Raw genomic sequence first — 18,277 nt, 5'->3', positions numbered from 1 at the left:
GAATTAGTATTAGATCTAGACATCAGCATGCACATTCCTCTCATGATAACAGAAAAAAATACCCACTGGCTGACCTCCACTGAGTGGGAAAAACAGACATATTCTGACTTAGAGCCTGACTTAGACTTAAGTTAGAGTTGGGGTTGTATCTTCATACCAAAGCTCAGCTGCTGAGATTCATTCGGCCCAGTGTGGTCACAAGGTGTTTTCCCAGCCCCTGCACATACCCGTACTTTAGACCCTGCATTTTGGGGACAGGAATGTGTTTGTGACACGCCTGGAATGGAGACTGGTTATCTTAAACAGCAGGTAGTTATCTCCATTAGTGGGGAAATCATGTGTCGATGCAAAACAAACACTGGAATTCTGGCCACCCTTTCCTCTTTGAACAGTTCTGGAAAAACAAGTCCCTTGTACTCCACTTAGTGTTAGTGAGGTGGAAGGAGCTGCTTTAGAGAGGAAAGCAAACTGCAAAGCAAATGCACTGTATGGAAAGGACAGACTATTCTGTTTTCAAACACTGCTTTGTTTTTCATTCCCGTTCGGGAGAGGTTTCTGTTCCCTGTGGATTTCCAAAGGTGACTTTTGGCCCAGGGATTCTACACTGCACGTTGTGATTCCAGACTCTCTTGTAAGCTTTAGAAAAGACATGGTGAGTTTGGGAACTGGATGGAATCCTCCCAGTGGAACCCTTGGTACATGATGATCCCTGTGAAAAGGTGGCAGTGTTTGAGCGGAAGACCAAGCACAATCCTGAGTGAGCTCCCAGAGCACTCTATTCATGCTTTATGTAGAGCTGAGTTTAGACCATGAAAACCACATTTAGACCACCCTGGAGTTCCACTGGACAGCTTGTTTCCAGCTGGAAACACAAGCAGGACACCTGCAGTTCTCCATGGCTGAATGAAACTGGAGGCATAACAAGCCATTAACTAAGATCCTTTAATGCACTGGCTTGTCCTAAGGCAGTTTTCTGGTTAATTTGTGACATAAAACTGCATTTTCCCACCTGCAAGATACCTGATACAGCAGCACATTTACCTGTACCAGGTGTGCTTATCCTGGGAAAGCTAAGGCATAATCCACTGGCTATGGAAGCTCGGGGTTCTCCTCCTGCAATACAGCCTCAAGTTTGTGGCTCCACAGCCCCACTGCCCAAGGCACAGGGGAGATACCTGCCCTTGTACCACATCACTTATGGAATCAAGGCCTGAAGAGAGCTGAGGAGGGACTTTGACAACGTCTTAGGACAAGGGGAATGGCTTCCCACTGCCAGAGGGCAGGGGTGGATGGGATATTGGGAAGGAATTCCCTGTGAGGGTAGGGAGGCCCTGGCACAGGGTGCCCAGAGCAGCTGTGGCTGCCCCTGGATCCCTGGCAGTGCCCAAGGCCAGGCTGGACAGTGTCCAAGGCCAGGCTTGGAACAGCCTGGGACAGTGGAAGGTGTCCCTGCCATGGCAGGGGGTGGAACTGGGTTACTCTTAAGATCCCTTCCAACCTAAACCATTCCATGATTCTATGATTTAGTTCTTTTAATCATGTATTTGACTTAGACATTTCTTGAAAGAGAAAATTCACAGATTTGTAAACTACAGCTCATTTTCTTCCTAACTCCGTTAGCCATGGCGTACCACAGGATCCAGCAACTGAAGTTAAATTTAGGAAAACCCAGAGTTGCCTGAATGTACCATCATTCCCTCAGTGTAGTTATTTTTCCCTCCTGGAAAATGGACACAATCTTAATCCTCCGAAAGGGGGTGATGGATCTGCAGTGGCTGTAGGGCTGTATGTACTGTGCTGTCCGGGACACGCGTGAGTGCCAGACGTGCTGTGGAGAAACAGCCGAACCCTCGGAGAGAGTCCCTGCGGGAGCACTATCCCGGATTCCCGGCCCGTGTCCCTGCGGGAGCGCTATCCCGCACTCCCGGCCCGTGTCCCTGCGGGAGCACTATCCCGCACTCCCGGCCCGTGTCCCTGCGGGAGCGCTATCCCGGATTCCCGGCCCGTGTCCCTGCGGGAGCGCTATCCCGCACTCCCGGCCCGTGTCCCTGCGGGAGCGCTATCCCGGATTCCCGGCCCGTGTCCCTGCGGGAGCACTATCCCGCACTCCCGGCCCGTGTCCCTGCGGGAGCACTATCCCGCACTCCCGGCCCGTGTCCCTGCGGGAGCACTATCCCGCACTCCCGGCCCGTGTCCCTGCGGGAGCGCTATCCCGGGTTCCCGGCCCGTGTCCCTGCGGGAGCGCTATCCCGGATTCCCGGCCCGTTTCCCTGCGGGAGCGCTATCCCGCACTCCCAGCCCGTGTCCCTGCGGGAGCGCTATCCCGCACTCCCGGCCCGTGTCCCTGCGGGAGCGCTATCCCGGATTCCCGGCCCGTGTCCCTGCGGGAGCGCTATCCCGCACTCCCGGCCCGTGTCCCTGCGGGAGCGCTATCCCGGATTCCCAGCCCGTGTCCCTGCGGGAGCGCTATCCCGGATTCCCGGCCCGTGTCCCTGCGGGAGCGCTATCCCGGATTCCCAGCCCGTGTCCCTGCGGGAGCGCTATCCCGCACTCCCGGCCCGTGTCCCTGCGGGAGCGCTATCCCGGATTCCCCGCCCGTGTCCCTGCGGGAGCGCTATCCCGGATTCCCCGCCCGTGTCCCTGCGGGAGCGCTATCCCGGATTCCCGGCCCGTGTCCCTGCGGGAGCGCTATCCCGCACTCCCGGCCCGTGTCCCTGCGGGAGCGCTATCCCGCACTCCCGGCCCGTGTCCCTGCGGGAGCGCTATCCCGGATTCCCGGCCCGTGTCCCTGCGGGAGCGCTATCCCGCACTCCCGGCCCGTGTCCCTGCGGGAGCGCTATCCCGGATTCCCGGCCCGTGTCCCTGCGGGAGCGCTATCCCGCACTCCCGGCCCGTGTCCCTGCCCGAGCTGTCCCGGTCCCCGCTCCGGCCCCCGCCCGGCGCCGCCAACCGCCAGAGGGCGCTGCCGCCGCCCGCGCGCCGAGCGCCCGCCAAGATGGCGGCGTGTGGGGCGGGCGGGGGTCCCGGCCGGGCGGGGGTCGGGGCGGGCCCGGCTCCGGGACGGGGATCGGGGCGAGCGGGGGTCGGGACGGTCGTGGCGGCCGCGCTGGCGGTGCTCGGCTCGCTGCAGGTGGCCCGCGGCGCCGGGTGAGTGTCTGGACACCGCGTGTCCCGGAGCGGGGCTATGCCCGGCTCCCGGGGCTCCCGGTGCCCTGAGGTCGGGCTGGTGCAGCGGGTGCTAAGCGGGACAGCCGCCCTTGAGCCGCGGTGGGTCACACCGGGGACGCGGGAGAAGCGGGCCCGGGGTGTCAGCGAGGCCGTGCCCACGCCGAGCTGCGCCGCTCTCGTCACCCCGCGCTTGCGGCCTTGGGGCAACCGGGTATTGTCGTTGCAGGAGCCCCCCCAGCGAGCCTCCGCTGCAGCCGTACCCCCCCTGGCAGCACGGCCCTCGGCACAGCCACCGGCACGTCAGGGACTGCCAGCCCCTCAAGTACGGCAACGTCACGCACGAAGCGTGGCCCGGCGACAACAGCACGGCCGGCCCGGTGGCTGTCACCAGAACGTTTGTCTCGTACATCCCCCCAGAGGGCAGCGACCGCAAGGTGATCTATGGCCACTTCACTTTCGTGAGGAACCCCCTGAGGACCGTCTCCGTGCTGGAGCCGGGCGGTGCCGGCGGCTGCCTGGCTCAGCGCAGAGCCCCCGTGGAGGAGACTGCAAAGCTCAGGAAGTGTCTGGTGGCCCAGAACGGCGGGTACTTTAACATGGAAACTGGCGCGTGCCTTGGGAATGTTGTGAGTGATGGAAGGCTGGTGAGAGACTCTGGAGGCCTACAAAACGCTCAGTTTGGCATCCGGAAAGATGGCACCATGGTGTTCGGGTAAGAGCTGGGGGCTGTTTGGAGAGCGCTCTCTACCCTGAAGACTTTTAGGCATCACTGGGTAGGAAGCTGATCCCAGCGCTGCCTCCTTGGCCTCCCCAGTTAGAGTAGAAGCTCACTTTAAATGCTGAAGCTAGGGACGTTTTAGCTGTACCTCGTGCAGCTGTCTCTGTAGCCCTTGGCTCATGTCCTAGGATGAAGAGAAGCTGAGTAAGTTATGATCTCTAGCTGCTCAGGTTCCAGTGTCTCCTCTCCCACCTTGCAGTAGGGACACTGGGCGGGGGTAGAAGTGGGAGAGGGCTCTGTGTTCACTGCAGAGGAGATGCAGAGTGGAGTGCGTGTGCTCTGGCTGCAGTATAGAAAGGCTGGGCTTGGAAGGGACCTCAGGAGGTGCCTTATCCAGCCCCCTGCTCAGCACAGGTTGGATGGAGCAGGCTGCTCAGGGCCATGTCTGGTTGAATTTTGAACATCTCCAAGGATGGAGACTCCTTATCCTCTCTGGGCAAACCTGTGACTGAACAAATCAACACTTTTTTAGAACACTTTACGGATGGTGACTCCCACCACTGCTCTGGGTAGTTCTGCCTGTGCCTGACCACCCTTTCTATGAAGGAATTTCCCCAGTATCCAACCTAAACCTCCCCTGGCCCAGCCTGAGGCCGTTCCCTCTCCTCCTGTCCCTGTTCCCTGGGAGCAGAGCCCGACCCCCCCGGCTGCCCCCTCCTGTCAGGGACTTGTGCAGAGCCACAAGGTCCCCCCTGAGCCTCCTTTGCTCCAGGCTGAGCCCCTTTCCAGCTCCCTCAGCCGCTCCTGGTGCTCCAGCCCCTTCCCCAGCTCTGTTCCCTTCCCTGCACCTGCTCCATCCCCTCAGTGTCTGTCTTGCTGTGAGAACCCCAGAACTGACCCCAGGACTGGAGGTGCCTCAGCAGTGCCCAGCACAGGGGATGGTCACTGCCCTGGGCCTGCTGGCCACACTGTGGCTGGTCCAGGCCAGGTGTCACTGGCCTTCTTGCCCACCTGGCCATGTGACACTCCCCATGTGTCTTCTGTCTGGAGACAGAAGCTCTGAGCACCCTCTGACTGAGGGACTGTAGTGCTCCTTGGACTGAAAAGCCTCCAGGAGTTGTCCTTCCCCAGCAGCAGCAGGATCATAAAGGTCCCAGAAGGGTTCCCAGGATCCTTCTGATGGTCTCAGAAGATGCAGCAGCTGCCTGGAAGCTGCATTCTCCACTCTTATGGTAGCTCACTCCCAGGCCTTAGTGAGCTTTGTGTCCCTGCAAAGCCACACAGAGTGTGCCAAGCCAGGGCTTTATCCTGCAGCCATTCTGACAGCCCTGAGTACCATGGCCTTGATTTATGTGAGAGAGGGGCTGGGTGGGTCAGTGACATGTCCCTTCAGTGAGGGGGCTTCTGCAGAGGGGACCAACAGCAATTTCAGGGTCACTGTTGAGCCCTTAACCTCAGCTCTGCCCTGCTGCTCCCCAGCTCTGGCAGGATGTCCCTATCAAATGGAGTTATAGTGGTGCATGGTGGCTTTGTGCCTTCCAAACCATGACCAGAAAAGTAGTTTGGGTGTAAATAATTTAGGCTGTCAGGACAGTGGGGAAAGTCGTTCACAACTTCACTCTTTCATGCTGCATCATGACCAGCAGGACACAGCACAGGGCGCAGTTAGCCCCACCCTGCAAAGCTCCTGCCTCTCCCTGGGCTGACAGTGGGTGAATCCAGGCTTTAAAGCTGTCAGTCCCTGCCCCAAACTGTTGTGTAGTTTGAACTATTTTCAGCCATGTTCATGTTGTCTTTGTGTTCATTTCCCATGGGAAAATGGAATTCTTTTTGCATGTTTTCCATTCAGGTATTTGCAATTACACTTTTCTACAAAACACAAAGCTTTGCCTACAGTCACAGATACCAAACAAGTACAAGTTGAGCATCCAGCTCCCACAAGACATTAAAAAAGTCGCCTTTAAACCCAAAGCCTCTGGCAGAGCATGGCCGTCCAGCTCCAGCCCCTGCTCCCATCCTCTCGTCCCAGTTGCAAACATCCCCCAGCACCAGGCTCCAATGAGGCAGGTGTTACTCATCACCCTAATTCAGGAGAGAGCAGCATCCCTTGGGAAGCACCCTGTGGTGACACACAACACCCGAGCATGGAGGTGGCAGCTGAACAGTCCTTCTGCAGGAGCAGAGGAGCCGCCTTCCCAGATGAAAGGAGCAGGTAGCATCCAGTGCAGCTGCAGGCAGGCTGGATGCTGTAGCTCCAAGTGCTCTCCAAAGCTGTTTGGTGTCACATTTTTGGAGAATAGAAGCTGACAGGCAGCAAGATGTTCCAGCTGCTTCCACAGATCCCTGAGTGTTCGGCAGTGGCTCTGTGCTTGTGTTCTGCCAGATGCTTTCTGCCCTTGTTACCCTGGCTCGGATCCACTGGCCACATTGCTGGCAGGAGTTGTTTCAGGCACAGTGGCCTGGGACCATCATTAGCTGTGGGTTTGTGCAGAGGAGCAGAGAACGGGCTGCTCTGACTGCTAAGGTGATGTTTCACACTGCTTGACCCCTCCTTTTAGATATAGCTAACCTTCATTCCACCTTCTTCTCCCCTTCTCCCTGCTTCAGGAGCCTGCTGGCAGCAGGAGAGGCTTTAACATGACATGCTGTGACTGTGGGTAACCCTCCTGCTCTCTGTTCCTAGTTACCTGTCTGAGGAAGATGTCCTGGATCAATCCAACCCTTTTGTGCAGCTTGTGAGTGGGGTGGTTTGGCTCCTGAGAAACAGAGAGGTGTACATCAACCAGAGTCGGGCGGCCGAGTGTGGTGACATTCAGACCACAGGTAAAGACTGTGGGGCCTGGCTTCAGGCTGGCCATGATTGTCCTTGCCATGGGGCTCTTGGGAGGAGGGGCACTTGAGAAGTCAGCTTTCATAGAATCCTACAATAGTTTGGAATGGAAGGACCTTAAAGACCATCTAATGCCACCCCCTGCCATAGGCAGGGACACCTTCCACTAGCCCAGGTTGCTCCAAGCTCCGTCCAGCCTGACCTTGGACACTGCCACGGATCCAGGGGCAGCCACAGCTTCTCTGGGCACCCTGTGCCAGGGCCTCCTCACCCTCACAGCCAAGAATTCCTATCTCATCTAACCTGTCCAGAGAAACTCGAAGCAGGTGCCTCTTACACGAGTTTAAAGCCAAGGGCTTGTGAATCCCCTGCTTTGTCCCTGTGCCAGACAAAAGCCTAACCAAGAGCACTTCTGTAGGGCTTGGATGAACAAGAGGAGCCTGGGCTGTGTTCTCACTGTGTTTCAGTTCAGATGAGCCCCTTGCTGGGAGCTGTTTTGCAGACCAGATGTGTCTTAACATCCCATTGTGTCCCCCAGCTGAGTGTGAACTGTTCCCTGTCCTGCAGGAACCTTCGACAGGTTCATCAATGTGATCTCAGCCAGGACTGCGGTGGGACACGACAGTCAGGGCCGGCTGGTCTTGGTTCACGTGGATGGACAGACAGAATCCAGAGGGTAAGGGCTTGGATAAGGTCTTCAACTTCTGGGACTGGAGGGACATTGCAGCTGCCAGGGATATGTTTTAAGGCAGAGACTTGCAGAACTCAGGAGGGCCAGAAAAGGCTCACACAGCCCTCCTCAGGGTGCCCGGGGTGGGAGAGCTTCCCCTTCCACCACAGAGAGCAACACATTCCTGATCTAACAGCTTCACTGAAGGCAAATCAACAAACAACCTCTGCTTTGCAGGGTCAACCTGTGGGAAATGGCAGAATTCCTGAAGCAGCAGGGAGTCATCAATGCTATCAACCTGGATGGTGGAGGCTCTGCCACGCTGGTCCTGAACGGGACCCTTGCCAACTACCCCTCTGAGCACTGGTAGGTGCTGCTGGCTCGTGCCCAGGGCTGCTCCTGTCAGGGTGCAGAGCCCAGTCCCACCCGCTGGCCTGGCTGGGAGGGCACAGCAAAGGCAGGTGACAGGATCCATGGGAGAGAGCAGCTCTCAAATTTAAAGCCATTGAGTGACTCCATGTTTTTTCCATTTAGTCATCCAGGATTAAAGCTGAGCTGGTTCCAGACAGGCAGCAAAGCTGTGCCTGTGACTGAGTGGCTGATGTGGGAATTGGATAAGGCAGCAGCTCTTAGTCTGGGAGGCTCAGAGCTGTACATTCACGGGAATTAGCAGAGATCTGTCAGCAGCTTATTATTAATGGAAGAGAAACACTGACTGGGAGACCCTGCCCTGCCTCATTGGAGGGAATCTAAAGAATATTTTACTTCAAATTCAACTTTTTAGTCAGTTCTGACTATAAACATGAAGGGATTTAACATTCAGTTGCCATAACTGCAATTATATCATTTATATCAAAGCAAATAACATTCAAGAAAAGGTGCATTGGGTGCCAAAATTAGGGAAGCTAGGATTGCTTAAAGGGAGACTGTGTTGCTTCTGTAATTCCATGTTTGAAATGATACCTATCAGATGGGATTGATCACACAGTTAAAACATTGACTGCAATGTAGTTTTATGTTTATATTTTCCCAGTATTAATGTTCACGTTTGCAGTGTGGATCAGGAGGGAATCTGTGGATTCCATAACTGGTGTTGGGTCGGGCTGGGCAGCACAGTGCTGTCCCAGCTCACGCTGTCCCCTCTGCTGTCCCCAGCTCCTCTGACAGCATGTGGCGCTGTCCCCGGAGCATCTCCACCGTGGTGTGTGTGCACGAGCCGGGCTGCGACCCTCCTGACTGCAGTGGCCACGGGCTCTGCGTGGCCGGGCACTGCCACTGCGACGGCCACTTCTGGGCAGGTCCCGCCTGTGACACCTTGGACTGCGGCCCTGCCAACTGCAGCCTGCACGGCGTCTGCAGCGCCTGTGAGTCCTGCGCTGTGTCCCACGGAGGGGCTGCAGGCGAGGCAGGAACTGGCCTTGCATCCCTGGGAATGTCCCTGGGGAATCTCTGTGCCTGCCTAGCAGCCACCAGCTGGGTGGGTGGGGCTGCTTCCCCTCTCCTCCAGCGTCTGAGGCACAGATGGTCAGAGCACGTTGCCTTTGGGAGCCAGCAGCAGGGCTGGGCTGGGGCTCGGGGCTCGAAACTTCCAGCTCTGTGCCTCAGTTTCCCTTTCTGCCCCAGGCTTGTGCTCTGGGTGTTTTGTGAGGCTGCTGATGGGCAGGGCTGTGTATTACACTGTGTGACAGCAGCTGCTTCTGTCCCCTCCCCTTACTGTTTCTTCTTTACTTGCCTCTCCTACTTTGTAATGTTTACAAGTGTGCAGTTGCTACTCTTCCATGAATCTGAGCCTAGGGATTGCTGGAATGTCTGACCCCAGCTTCTACCCCTCTGTGCCCAATCCCGTTACTCTCTTCCTGTCCGCCTGACTCAGCTTTCATTCAAGTGTGCCCCAGTGGCTGGGCAGAGCTTGGTGGGTGCAGGTGTTGCCAGTAGCTGACCCAGAGCTGATCCCCGGGAATACCATCAGCAGGGATTCTGCTCTGCAGCTGGGGAGGGGGTGTGTGTGAACCCACCCTTTGTGTGAGCACAGGATTCCTCTTCTGGGGGTTCCCTAGCAGGGGTAAGAGGACACCTCAAGAGGCACAGGCTCCTAATTTCGAGTCCTTGCTGCTTCCAAGTGTTTTTTGTTGTCAGTAATGCCTGTTCTGTGTGTTTGCATAGCTGGATGCCTGTGTGACGCCGGCTGGACTGGCAGCAACTGCACTGAAGGTAAATACTGACTGCTACTCCACTGCCTCTTCACAGCCAGGGAGAGGGGAGTGGGAACCCCTTCCCAACAGCTGCCTGCCCGAGAGGGAGCAGGGAAGGGAAAGGCCACCCCGTGGGCTGCTCTGTTTTGGCAGTTAGAGTTCAGTTGAAGCTGGAACATCCACAATTGGCTTGGTGTGAGACACTCAAGCCCTTGCTCCTTGTTCAGGGCACACACTCAGCTTGTTGCTGGGCATCCCTCCACGCCCTGAGCTGTGGCTGTGAGCTGGGATTGCTCACCTCTGCAGCCAGGGCCCTGGTGACATCTCTGCTTGTGCCCCTGATTCCTACGGGGAGTCCTGCAGCCAGAAGTGCCGGTGCCAGCACGGCAGCTCCTGTGACCCCATGCACGGAGCCTGTTCCTGCCCCGCCGGCTGTGAGCACAGTAAGGGCTGCTCTCAGTGACCACCGGGGCTGGGGACAGCGTTTTGTGTCACCTCTGAGCCACCTGTTGTAGGCAAAGCAAGGGGCAGTTCTGCCAGGGCAGCTCAGGCCTGAACATCACCAGGTGGCTTGCAGCTCTTTGGGGCCTGCCTATCCTACCCAAAGGGGCTAGAAAGGAGAGGAAGGAGCAGAGAAGAAAGAAGAGTTTGCTTCATCAACAGAAAATTGTGGATTCCTGTTTAGTCTCAGCCCCAAAGAACTGCATTCCTTTCCCAGAGCCCCTGAGTGAACACAAAAAATCCTCTGCTCCAGGGTGTTGCACCAGGCCCTGCTGTAGCCCAGGCCTCAGGTGATCCAGGTCAGTGCCTGTGGAATGCTCCAGAGGGCTGCACTGCCATCCCACCCTCACACTCCTTGTGCCAGTGCTAACGGAGCTGGCCCTGTTCTCCATCCTGTAACCACTCCAGGCCCCCCTGTATCTGAGTGAACGAGTTAATTACAGTGGGGTGTGAACTTCCTGGGTGCCTGATTCTGTCAGTGATGCTCTGTTCCAGTCTGGGAACACTCAGCCAATCCCATCCCAGAGATGTTGCCCAGAGCAGCTGTGGCTGCCCCTGGATCCATGGCAGTGTCCAAGGCCAGGCTGGATGGGGCTTGGAGCACCCTGGGACAGTGGAAGCTGTCCCTGCCCGTGGCAGGGGTTGGAGCAAGATGAGCTTTGAAGTCCCTTCCAACTCAAACCATTGCATGATTCTGTGATCCCAGTTCCTCACAAACTTCCCTCTGAGGCACACTAGAGAGCAGCCTGGAACTCCCAGCACGGTGCTCCCAGGCTGCTGCAGGCTCAGCTGAGCTGGGGGAGCTGCAGCCACAGCCTGGGTGGTCTCAGAGCAGGTGGAGCTTTGGCAATGACCAATCCCTTTGTGATCCCATCCCCAGAGTGTCCCCTGGGCTGGTTTGGGCCGAGCTGCCAGAGCCGCTGTGCATGTGACCACTCGTGTCCCTGTGACCCCGAGACGGGCAGCTGCAACATCACCCACCACGGGGCACTGCAGGACCACTTACACAGAGGTACCCGACTGCAGGGGGGTGGGGTCTAAAAAAGAGTTGGAAGAGCAGCTTTAGTGCATAATGGTGTTTGCTTAGTCACCAGCTCTGCTTAAGCTTGCTCTTTTTTAGTGGAATTTTACACCCTTCCCCACCTTTCTTCCCTCTTTGTTTTCCAGCTGGGCAGTGTTTGGCTTCCCAGAATAAGGAAAAGAGCAAAGAAAAATTCTCTCTGTCAGAGTAAGTGTGTGGTGCTCACTGTGCATCTCAGAGGCAGTCACAGAGCATGGGGAGTGTTCAGTCTGCAGAAAAGGGGGATCAGGGGGGACCTTGTGGCTCTGCACAAGTCCCTGACAGGAGGGGGCAGCCGGGGGGGTCGGGCTCTGCTGCCAGGGAACAGGGACAGGAGGAGAGGGAATGGCCTCAGGCTGGGCCAGGGGAGGGGCAGGTTGGATATTGGGGAATTTCCTTCATGGGAAGGGTGGTCAGGCACTGGCACAGCTGCCCAGGGCTGGGGTCAGCACCCCTGGAGGGATTTAAAAGCCATGTGGGTGTGGCACTTGGGGACAGGGGTCAGTGGTGGCCTTGGTAGTGCTGGGGAATGGTTGGACTCGATGATCTCAGAGGGCTTTTCCAACCTAAAAGATTCCGTGATTCTGTCCTGCCTGAGAGCAGGCCCACAAGCTCAGGAACGCAGAGAAGGGAGGACAATCCTCTGCACACTGGGCACAGGTGACACAGGTGAGCTGTTGGTGATGTGATTTGTGCGTCCCACAGAGGCTCGTGGCTCTCCCTGAGCTCTGCCTTGGCCCTGGTGCTTCTGCTGAGTGCCCTGGGGAACGTGGGGCTGGTGCTGCGGGTGCGGGCACAGCGGCAGCACCGGGACTGGGACTATCGCTACCACCCCCTGAGGGACATCAACGGGGACACCCCGCACAGACCGCCCTCTGCTGCCTGGGACCGGGAGGATATTCAGGAGCCAGAGGACACTCGGGAACCCGAGGACACTCAGGACCCAAACCAAGAGCTCCTTTAGAGTCGTGGATGGGAAGAGATGAGGTATTTCACTGTGCACCCTGCACAGCCCCTCAGCACCAACTGGGACTGGGGTTCTTCCCACTGGGAGTCTCAAACTGCTGCCTGAGGAACCTCAGCCCAAGAACTCCCCTGCTTGTGAGGCCATGGTTTTCTTTTCCCTGCTGCCCCAGCACTCAGGACTGCAGCATTAGGGGATGCAGGACATCCCCTGGGTGAGGGAATTCCACAGCTGCAGCAGGAGAGGGTCTGGTTCCTTCCAAAACTTGAGGGAAACAGGTGAAGGATGCAAGCTACGGTGCCTCAGAAGGGTACCTGTTCACCTGAGCAGTGCTGAGTATTTTTAAGATGCAAGATAAATCACCTCTAGTACAAAGCTGGGCTTAAGGGTATTACAGTCAATGTCTGCCCTTCCTTGCTAAGCTCAGATTTTAATCAGAAAAGTGACAAAACGTTTGTTCTAAAATGTTGAAGCAGGTGCAGCACCCAGTGCAAGCAGAGCCCTCCTCCCCTGGCCACGGTGGTGGCTCAGGGCTGACACCCAGGGTTGTGACAGCCCCATGCAGGGCTGGAATGTTTTGTGACCAATCTTCAGCCCAGAGCAGCCCCAGAGGGTGATGAGTACTGTGTTTTGGGGCAGCTCCTGCAGCACAGCACTACAGAAAGCCCTGTCAGGTCACAGGTTCCATTTGTGCATCGCTCCAGCTCCCCGGAGCTGAAGGGCCCTGCCCGGCTCCATCAGCTGAGGGACCCCAGCCCTGACACAGCCCGGAGCTCCCCCTGTGGGGAGGGGCACGGACAGGGAGAGCCTGGCACGGCTGGCATGACACAGACTGGGCTGGCATGACACAGACTGGGCTGCCCTGGCCCAGCTGGGCACTCCTCAGAGGGACCAGCAAGGGCCCCAGCCAAGCCAGGATCCCGAACAGCTCGTCTGGAAACGTGGAGCACATCCTTGCAGTTCATTAAACAGTGTTTGAGTTTGCTTCCCTGTGAGGGAAACCCAGCCTTGCATGAGCCCCTTGGATGCTGCAGAGGGGTGAGAGCCTGTCTGAGCCCCACACATCTTTATGCACTCCCTTTTTTACCTCTCCAAGTAAAGGATGTGTAATTTCTGTGCCAGTGTTGGCATCTAATCAGCCTGTAACCAAGAGACTATTTTTCTATGATTTACAGAAGATTATTTGAAACTTGAATAAAGTCTATTAGTGCTACCTGCCTGAACCTTGAAATTCCTGATGTCCAGCTGCAGCAGGAGCTGTGATCCTTTCCCAGTTAACCTCAGCCACCCAGTGGAACCCAGGGGCTCCTTTATTTTTTATAACAGTCACACTGCAGGCTGTGCTGTTCCAGCCCACTCTGTGCTAGGAAAGTAAACAAAAAACGCTGGTTCTCTAGAAAAAAGCTCAAACATTTTAGTTAAAAAGCAGGAAAAAGTGAATACAAGCCTTACCTCTGCTTCTGGGGCTAAGAGAGCAACACACAGGCTTAAATTTTCATTGCCCTGCAGTTTCAACAGTTGAATCAAACAATTCCACGTGTTCTCAGAGATGTTTTATTTCCAACATACCCAAAAGTACAGCTCTACCAGGACCCACAGACACGGTCACTGGAGGACAGTTGTTACAGCGCTCTGTGGTGGGCTCTTACAGGAGGTTTGGGGGTTTTGGATGAGAAAAATGAGGATCTCAGTGTGTAAAACCAAAGCCAGCTGCAAGGGAGAGAATGTAAGTGCTTGCTAAAAAAATTAATTAATGCCCATTTAACTTACGTGTAACTGAACGCTTGGAAGTGGGTGTTGGTGTCACTAAAAGCCAGCAAACGTGACTTGACTCCAATTTCACTTTCCAAGAGAGAAATAATCAGATGTAAGGAGCATCACAAAGGTGTTGGAGGAATATTAAAGCTAATTGCATGCAGGAATCTTTGACAGCTGCTGTCAGTTAAGTCTCTACCTTGCATTAATTGCTCACAGTACAAACATTTGGGATATTAAAGCAGTGTGAGCTTGTAAAATGCCTTTTGAGATGAGGGATTCCCTGCATGGAGCAGGGCTGGCCTCAGCCCCAGCAGCTTCCCAGCCCAGTGTGGTGGAGAGCTGGGCTCACCAATTCCTCCTGGGAATTGCAAGTGGATTATGGCATTTTCAAAATCTTAAGATAATAAACCAAACTGGAATTAGAAATTGTTACTCGAAGTTCCTGAAAGGGAGCGGCCAGAACCGAGCTGGCTGAGCAGAGGAACACGGCCGCAGCTCACTCACTCAGGATTCGCTGGTGCCAGTCGGGAATTCTCTTCCCAACAGCGAGTCCAGGAGCTGAGGAACGGCAGAGCTGCTGAGGTGCCTCGTGGGAGAGCCCCCGGTGCCGGCTCACGGCGCGGCCCCGGCCCCGCTGCTGCTGCTCCTGCCGAGCTGCAGCCGGCCCTGGTGCCCCGGGGGCTCAGCCCTTCTCTCTCCTTCAGCGGGGAAAAGCCCTTTTCACACCGGAGAGGCAGCAAAAAATGGCTCAGGACTGTGCCCTGAACGACGGCTGAGGCCATCCGACATCCATCCTCACGCTCCGTGTTTGCCCTTCCCAGCCCTGGGACGGGCCCCAGGCACTGGGGCAAACCTGGAGAGCTTGCTGAGAATGAAGGTTTCCCGTGTGGCCACATTTAACTGAACTGTGGCACAGCACTCCCCTCCCAGCCGTGAGACGTGGCACCGGCTCTGAGGTAGGTGTTGTGTTTGCATACGGAGGATCTGGAACGGGGAGAGCCCCGAGTTCCTGGGAGCCGGTTCTTCAGGAGCAGCTCGTTCCCTGCACACAGCCCGAGCTCCTTGGCCTCGCTGCAGAGCAGCTGCTGGGGAGGGAGCAGGGAGGGCTTTGCTGCATCACTGTCAGCACCCAAAATGAGGCCATTTCCCAAGGCTCTGGTTTAGGAGATTTTGGAGGATCCAGAACCCCTCCCAGACTCAGCTCACTGTGAAGAAAACTGTGGGTTTGTTTTCTAAAGCACACTGATGTCATTTGAGGGGGGAAAAGGCGATGTAGAAGAATTCTGTGTCTCTGGTCTCTGCAGTTCACGAGGTCAGGTTTAAAAAGGTGTTGCTCCCTTTCTCCTGTTAACATTCAGGAGAAAAAGGGAAAAAAGATTGGATTATTTAAATTGGTTTTAAAGTAAATTGTCAGGTGGAATAACCCAGGCAGCCCTGCCAAGGAGAGGTCACAAGCTGCTTCACAGACCTGTGCCACAATCTCTTATGGGCAGAGGAGTGGTACTGCCAGGGAACAAGGCGAAAAACTGGGAATGGGATATCCCCAGAGCCAGGAACACTCTGTGGAAGCAGCCCTTCACCTCACCCTTCAGAGACCTGCCAGAGGCCAAATTCCAGGTGCTTCCCTGACAAAAGTTAAACACCCAAAACTTCTGATGGGCAGAAAAAAGCATGTCCCACATTTCAAAATAAAATCTAAAAAAAAGTCCAGGGCAAAGAAAGAGATTCTTACCCAGAGCAAACCCAGGGAACAGGAATGTTGTCACTGTAGGACGTGAGCAACCACGAGAGAAAGGAAGGTAAAATCCTGAAACAGCACAGGAGGGACAGGGCTGGGTTTGCTCCTGGGGCTTTGGGAGTCTGAAACTGTTTCTAGAATCAGATTTTATTCTGGGTCAAGGATTTTCCATGAGGGATACACACATGCACTTTTGCTTCCAGAATTCCTGACCTTCCGGAGGAAAGGTGGTATTTGTCCCTCTTTATCAGACTCCAGTTACGCTGAAATGCCAGAGACAGAAGTTTCATTTGTCTGGGAGAAACATTCAAGTCTATGGAACAACTGAGAACTGGGAATCAGAACTTCCCTGAGCTCTACATAACCAAGTTACCTGTTCACAGGGAGAGATGCAAGGTGGAGAGTGATTCCCTTGGCTCCAATTCTTAAAAAACCCCACCAAACAACTCAAAACTGTATCAAGTTTTGCCTCCCATTGTCCCAAATATTTTGGCTCTTTCCTCCTTTGGCAGAGCCTGGTGCTTCAAAACCAGTGATAAAAAAAGCAGGGTGGGAAGGAACAACTTCACAGATTCCTGAATAAAAACCTGGTGAGTATTTGACACCTGTTCTCATTCTGTTGCCACCTGGACAAGAACATGGATAACTTTGCTCCCCAACCTGACTAGAGGAACAATCAGATTAGGGACAAACATGGCATTTTTGGTGTGTAGGAAGACAGTGCATCTTCATGACAACTCCTGAACTCAATCCCTGTTTCTTAATCCTAAAAAACAGTCTAAAAAAAGCATTGGACTGTCACCTTTCCTTGCAAGGAAGGTGACACAGCCCTTACCCCAGTGCAGCCCTTTTGCAGGAACATCAGCGATCCCAAAGATCGGCACCCAAGCAGAAAGATTGCTTGGGATTGAAGACAAGCACTTATTCCTTTCCTAAACAAAATTCATCCCATTAAAAAAAGGTAACTTTTAATAAATAGTCATTTCTGACATTATAAATAAGTTAAAAAATAATTTAAAATAAGCTAGTATAGAATAAATAGGCTTCAGTAAGTGCTTACATACATACATGCCTCTCTGAAAGGTTTCAAGTGAGCTCATGTTTAAAAAAAGAAAGTCTGTAATACTGCCAGAAAATCTTGTGCCTTCAGGAAATCAAATATTGCTTTTCTTAGCCCTTTAGAACTGGATTCAGTTCCCATCCACTCAGGAATGGGACAGACCTACTCATTATTGCTGTAAACCTGAGTAAAAAGAAACAATAGTTTGGAAGATGCCACTTGCTGCAGGCAGATTCAACGCCTGGAATTTCTAAAAAAACCATTTTGACTTTGTTTCTCAGCAGGGTTAAAAAAATCCAACACATTTCCCAGAGCATCCTGCCAGACCAGAAGAGGTTTTTGGTTTGACCTGGAAGTGATTTCTGAACCGTCCTACCCATACCCAGGTGTTGGCAGTTCCTTCCCTGCCCCTGGAATGCCCACTTGACTGTCCAGTGTGGAACCAGTACCCCGTGGGCACCCAGGAAATTCCCTTCCTTTTGCTACCCAGGAATTATCTAAAGGTCCAACAGGTAAGGCAACATCAGCCTCCTCTGCAGGAAAAGGACCGATGGGAAGAGCCCTTTGGAGTGGAGTGGAACGGATTCCTGCAAACTCACAGGCACCCAAAATCCACAGGTGGTGAAGGAGACTACTGAGAGGCAGGCAGCTGGCCCAAACCTCCTGAACCTGCCCTTGGAATTTCAGTTTTTGTGGCTGAAGCAGCTCCCAGAGGCCTCTGTGTGTCCAACTGACTGCCCCACGGCTCAGCCCTGGAGCTCTTTGGTTTGGGGCTGGAGCAGCCTCGGGGGGGTCTCCCCCTGCTGCTGTAGCCTTGGCTCTGCTATCTGGAAAGGTGGGAGCTGCTCTGGGACTGGCTGGAAGATGTGGTGACTCCACTCAGCTGGGAAAAGCCGCTGTTGCAAGATTCCAGGCTCGACATGGATCCCCTAGGATGGGACAGAGCAGATGTGCTGTTAGGAAGGCAGCAATTAAGGGATAACTGTTCCTCTCACAGATCAGCTCTCTAACACTTGCAGAGTAATTTTTGTCTCATTTCCCACTTGCTCTCTAAGAATCTCTGTGTCATGATGAAATATTCATCAGTCATTTTTTCCCAGTTACAGATATTATTCCTTGTCTCTGACTACTGTTCTGGGGAAGGAGACACAGCTGGAGCCTCTGGGAGCTGTCCCTGAGGAGAAAGGAAAGCTCACAGCACTCCAAATGCAGCCTTGTGAACCCAAGGACTCCAGGCTGCTGAACACCAGAGTCCCAACTCCAGCAGCTCCAGCTCCTCCTGCCAAAAGCAGGCTGGGCTCAGGAAGAGCCCCAAGGAACACATCTGCATGACTGGAGTGAGGCATTTCTGCTGCTCTGACCCCACAGGACCTGGCCAGGTCACACCTCAAGCTCAGCACCTTCAGGTCTGTTCTGTCCAATGCTTCCTCCAGCTCAGGGAAAGGTGAAGGACTTGCAGAGAGTTCAGATTAACAGGAGTTTGGGAAGTGCTTTCAGCACTGAAGGAGGAGGCCAGGCACACCCTGACTCTTCACCTGTTCAGAAGTGCTCGTCCTTCTCAAGTGCCAAACAAAATTATCTGGGAAATAGCCCAGCTGATATTTAAATTACTCCAAAA

General features: G+C 54.7%; 2 protein-coding genes across 3 annotated transcripts in view; one reads left to right on the top strand and one right to left on the bottom strand.

The window, feature by feature from the left end:
• Positions 1–2,995: 2,995 nt before the first annotated feature.
• On the top strand, positions 2,996–13,430 carry NAGPA (N-acetylglucosamine-1-phosphodiester alpha-N-acetylglucosaminidase; the record flags this gene model as incomplete). Its single annotated transcript, XM_082292124.1, has 10 exons — positions 2,996–3,147; positions 3,395–3,880; positions 6,570–6,709; positions 7,284–7,392; positions 7,624–7,752; positions 8,542–8,750; positions 9,550–9,597; positions 10,960–11,091; positions 11,247–11,307; positions 11,845–13,430. The coding sequence occupies 10 exons, from the start codon at positions 2,996–2,998 to the stop codon at positions 12,101–12,103; spliced, it is 1,725 nt and encodes a 574-aa protein (XP_082148250.1). The 3' UTR covers positions 12,104–13,430.
• A 219-nt stretch (positions 13,431–13,649) lies between these two features.
• The window catches only part of SEC14L5 (SEC14 like lipid binding 5), a 39,763-nt gene continuing 35,135 nt past the window's right edge, over positions 13,650–18,277 (bottom strand). For both annotated transcript variants that reach the window (XM_082291949.1, XM_082291950.1), the window contains one exon: positions 13,650–17,588. In XM_082291949.1, the coding sequence (XP_082148075.1) occupies positions 17,483–17,588 (106 nt within the window). In that variant the 3' untranslated portion in view covers positions 13,650–17,482. The remainder of the gene's footprint in view (positions 17,589–18,277) is intronic.

Source organism: Coloeus monedula (assembly GCF_965178545.1).
Source record: "Coloeus monedula genome assembly, chromosome: 16".
In the NCBI taxonomy this organism is placed as follows: Eukaryota; Metazoa; Chordata; class Aves; order Passeriformes; family Corvidae; genus Coloeus; species Coloeus monedula.
This window is presented reverse-complemented; position numbering and strand designations above follow the sequence as displayed.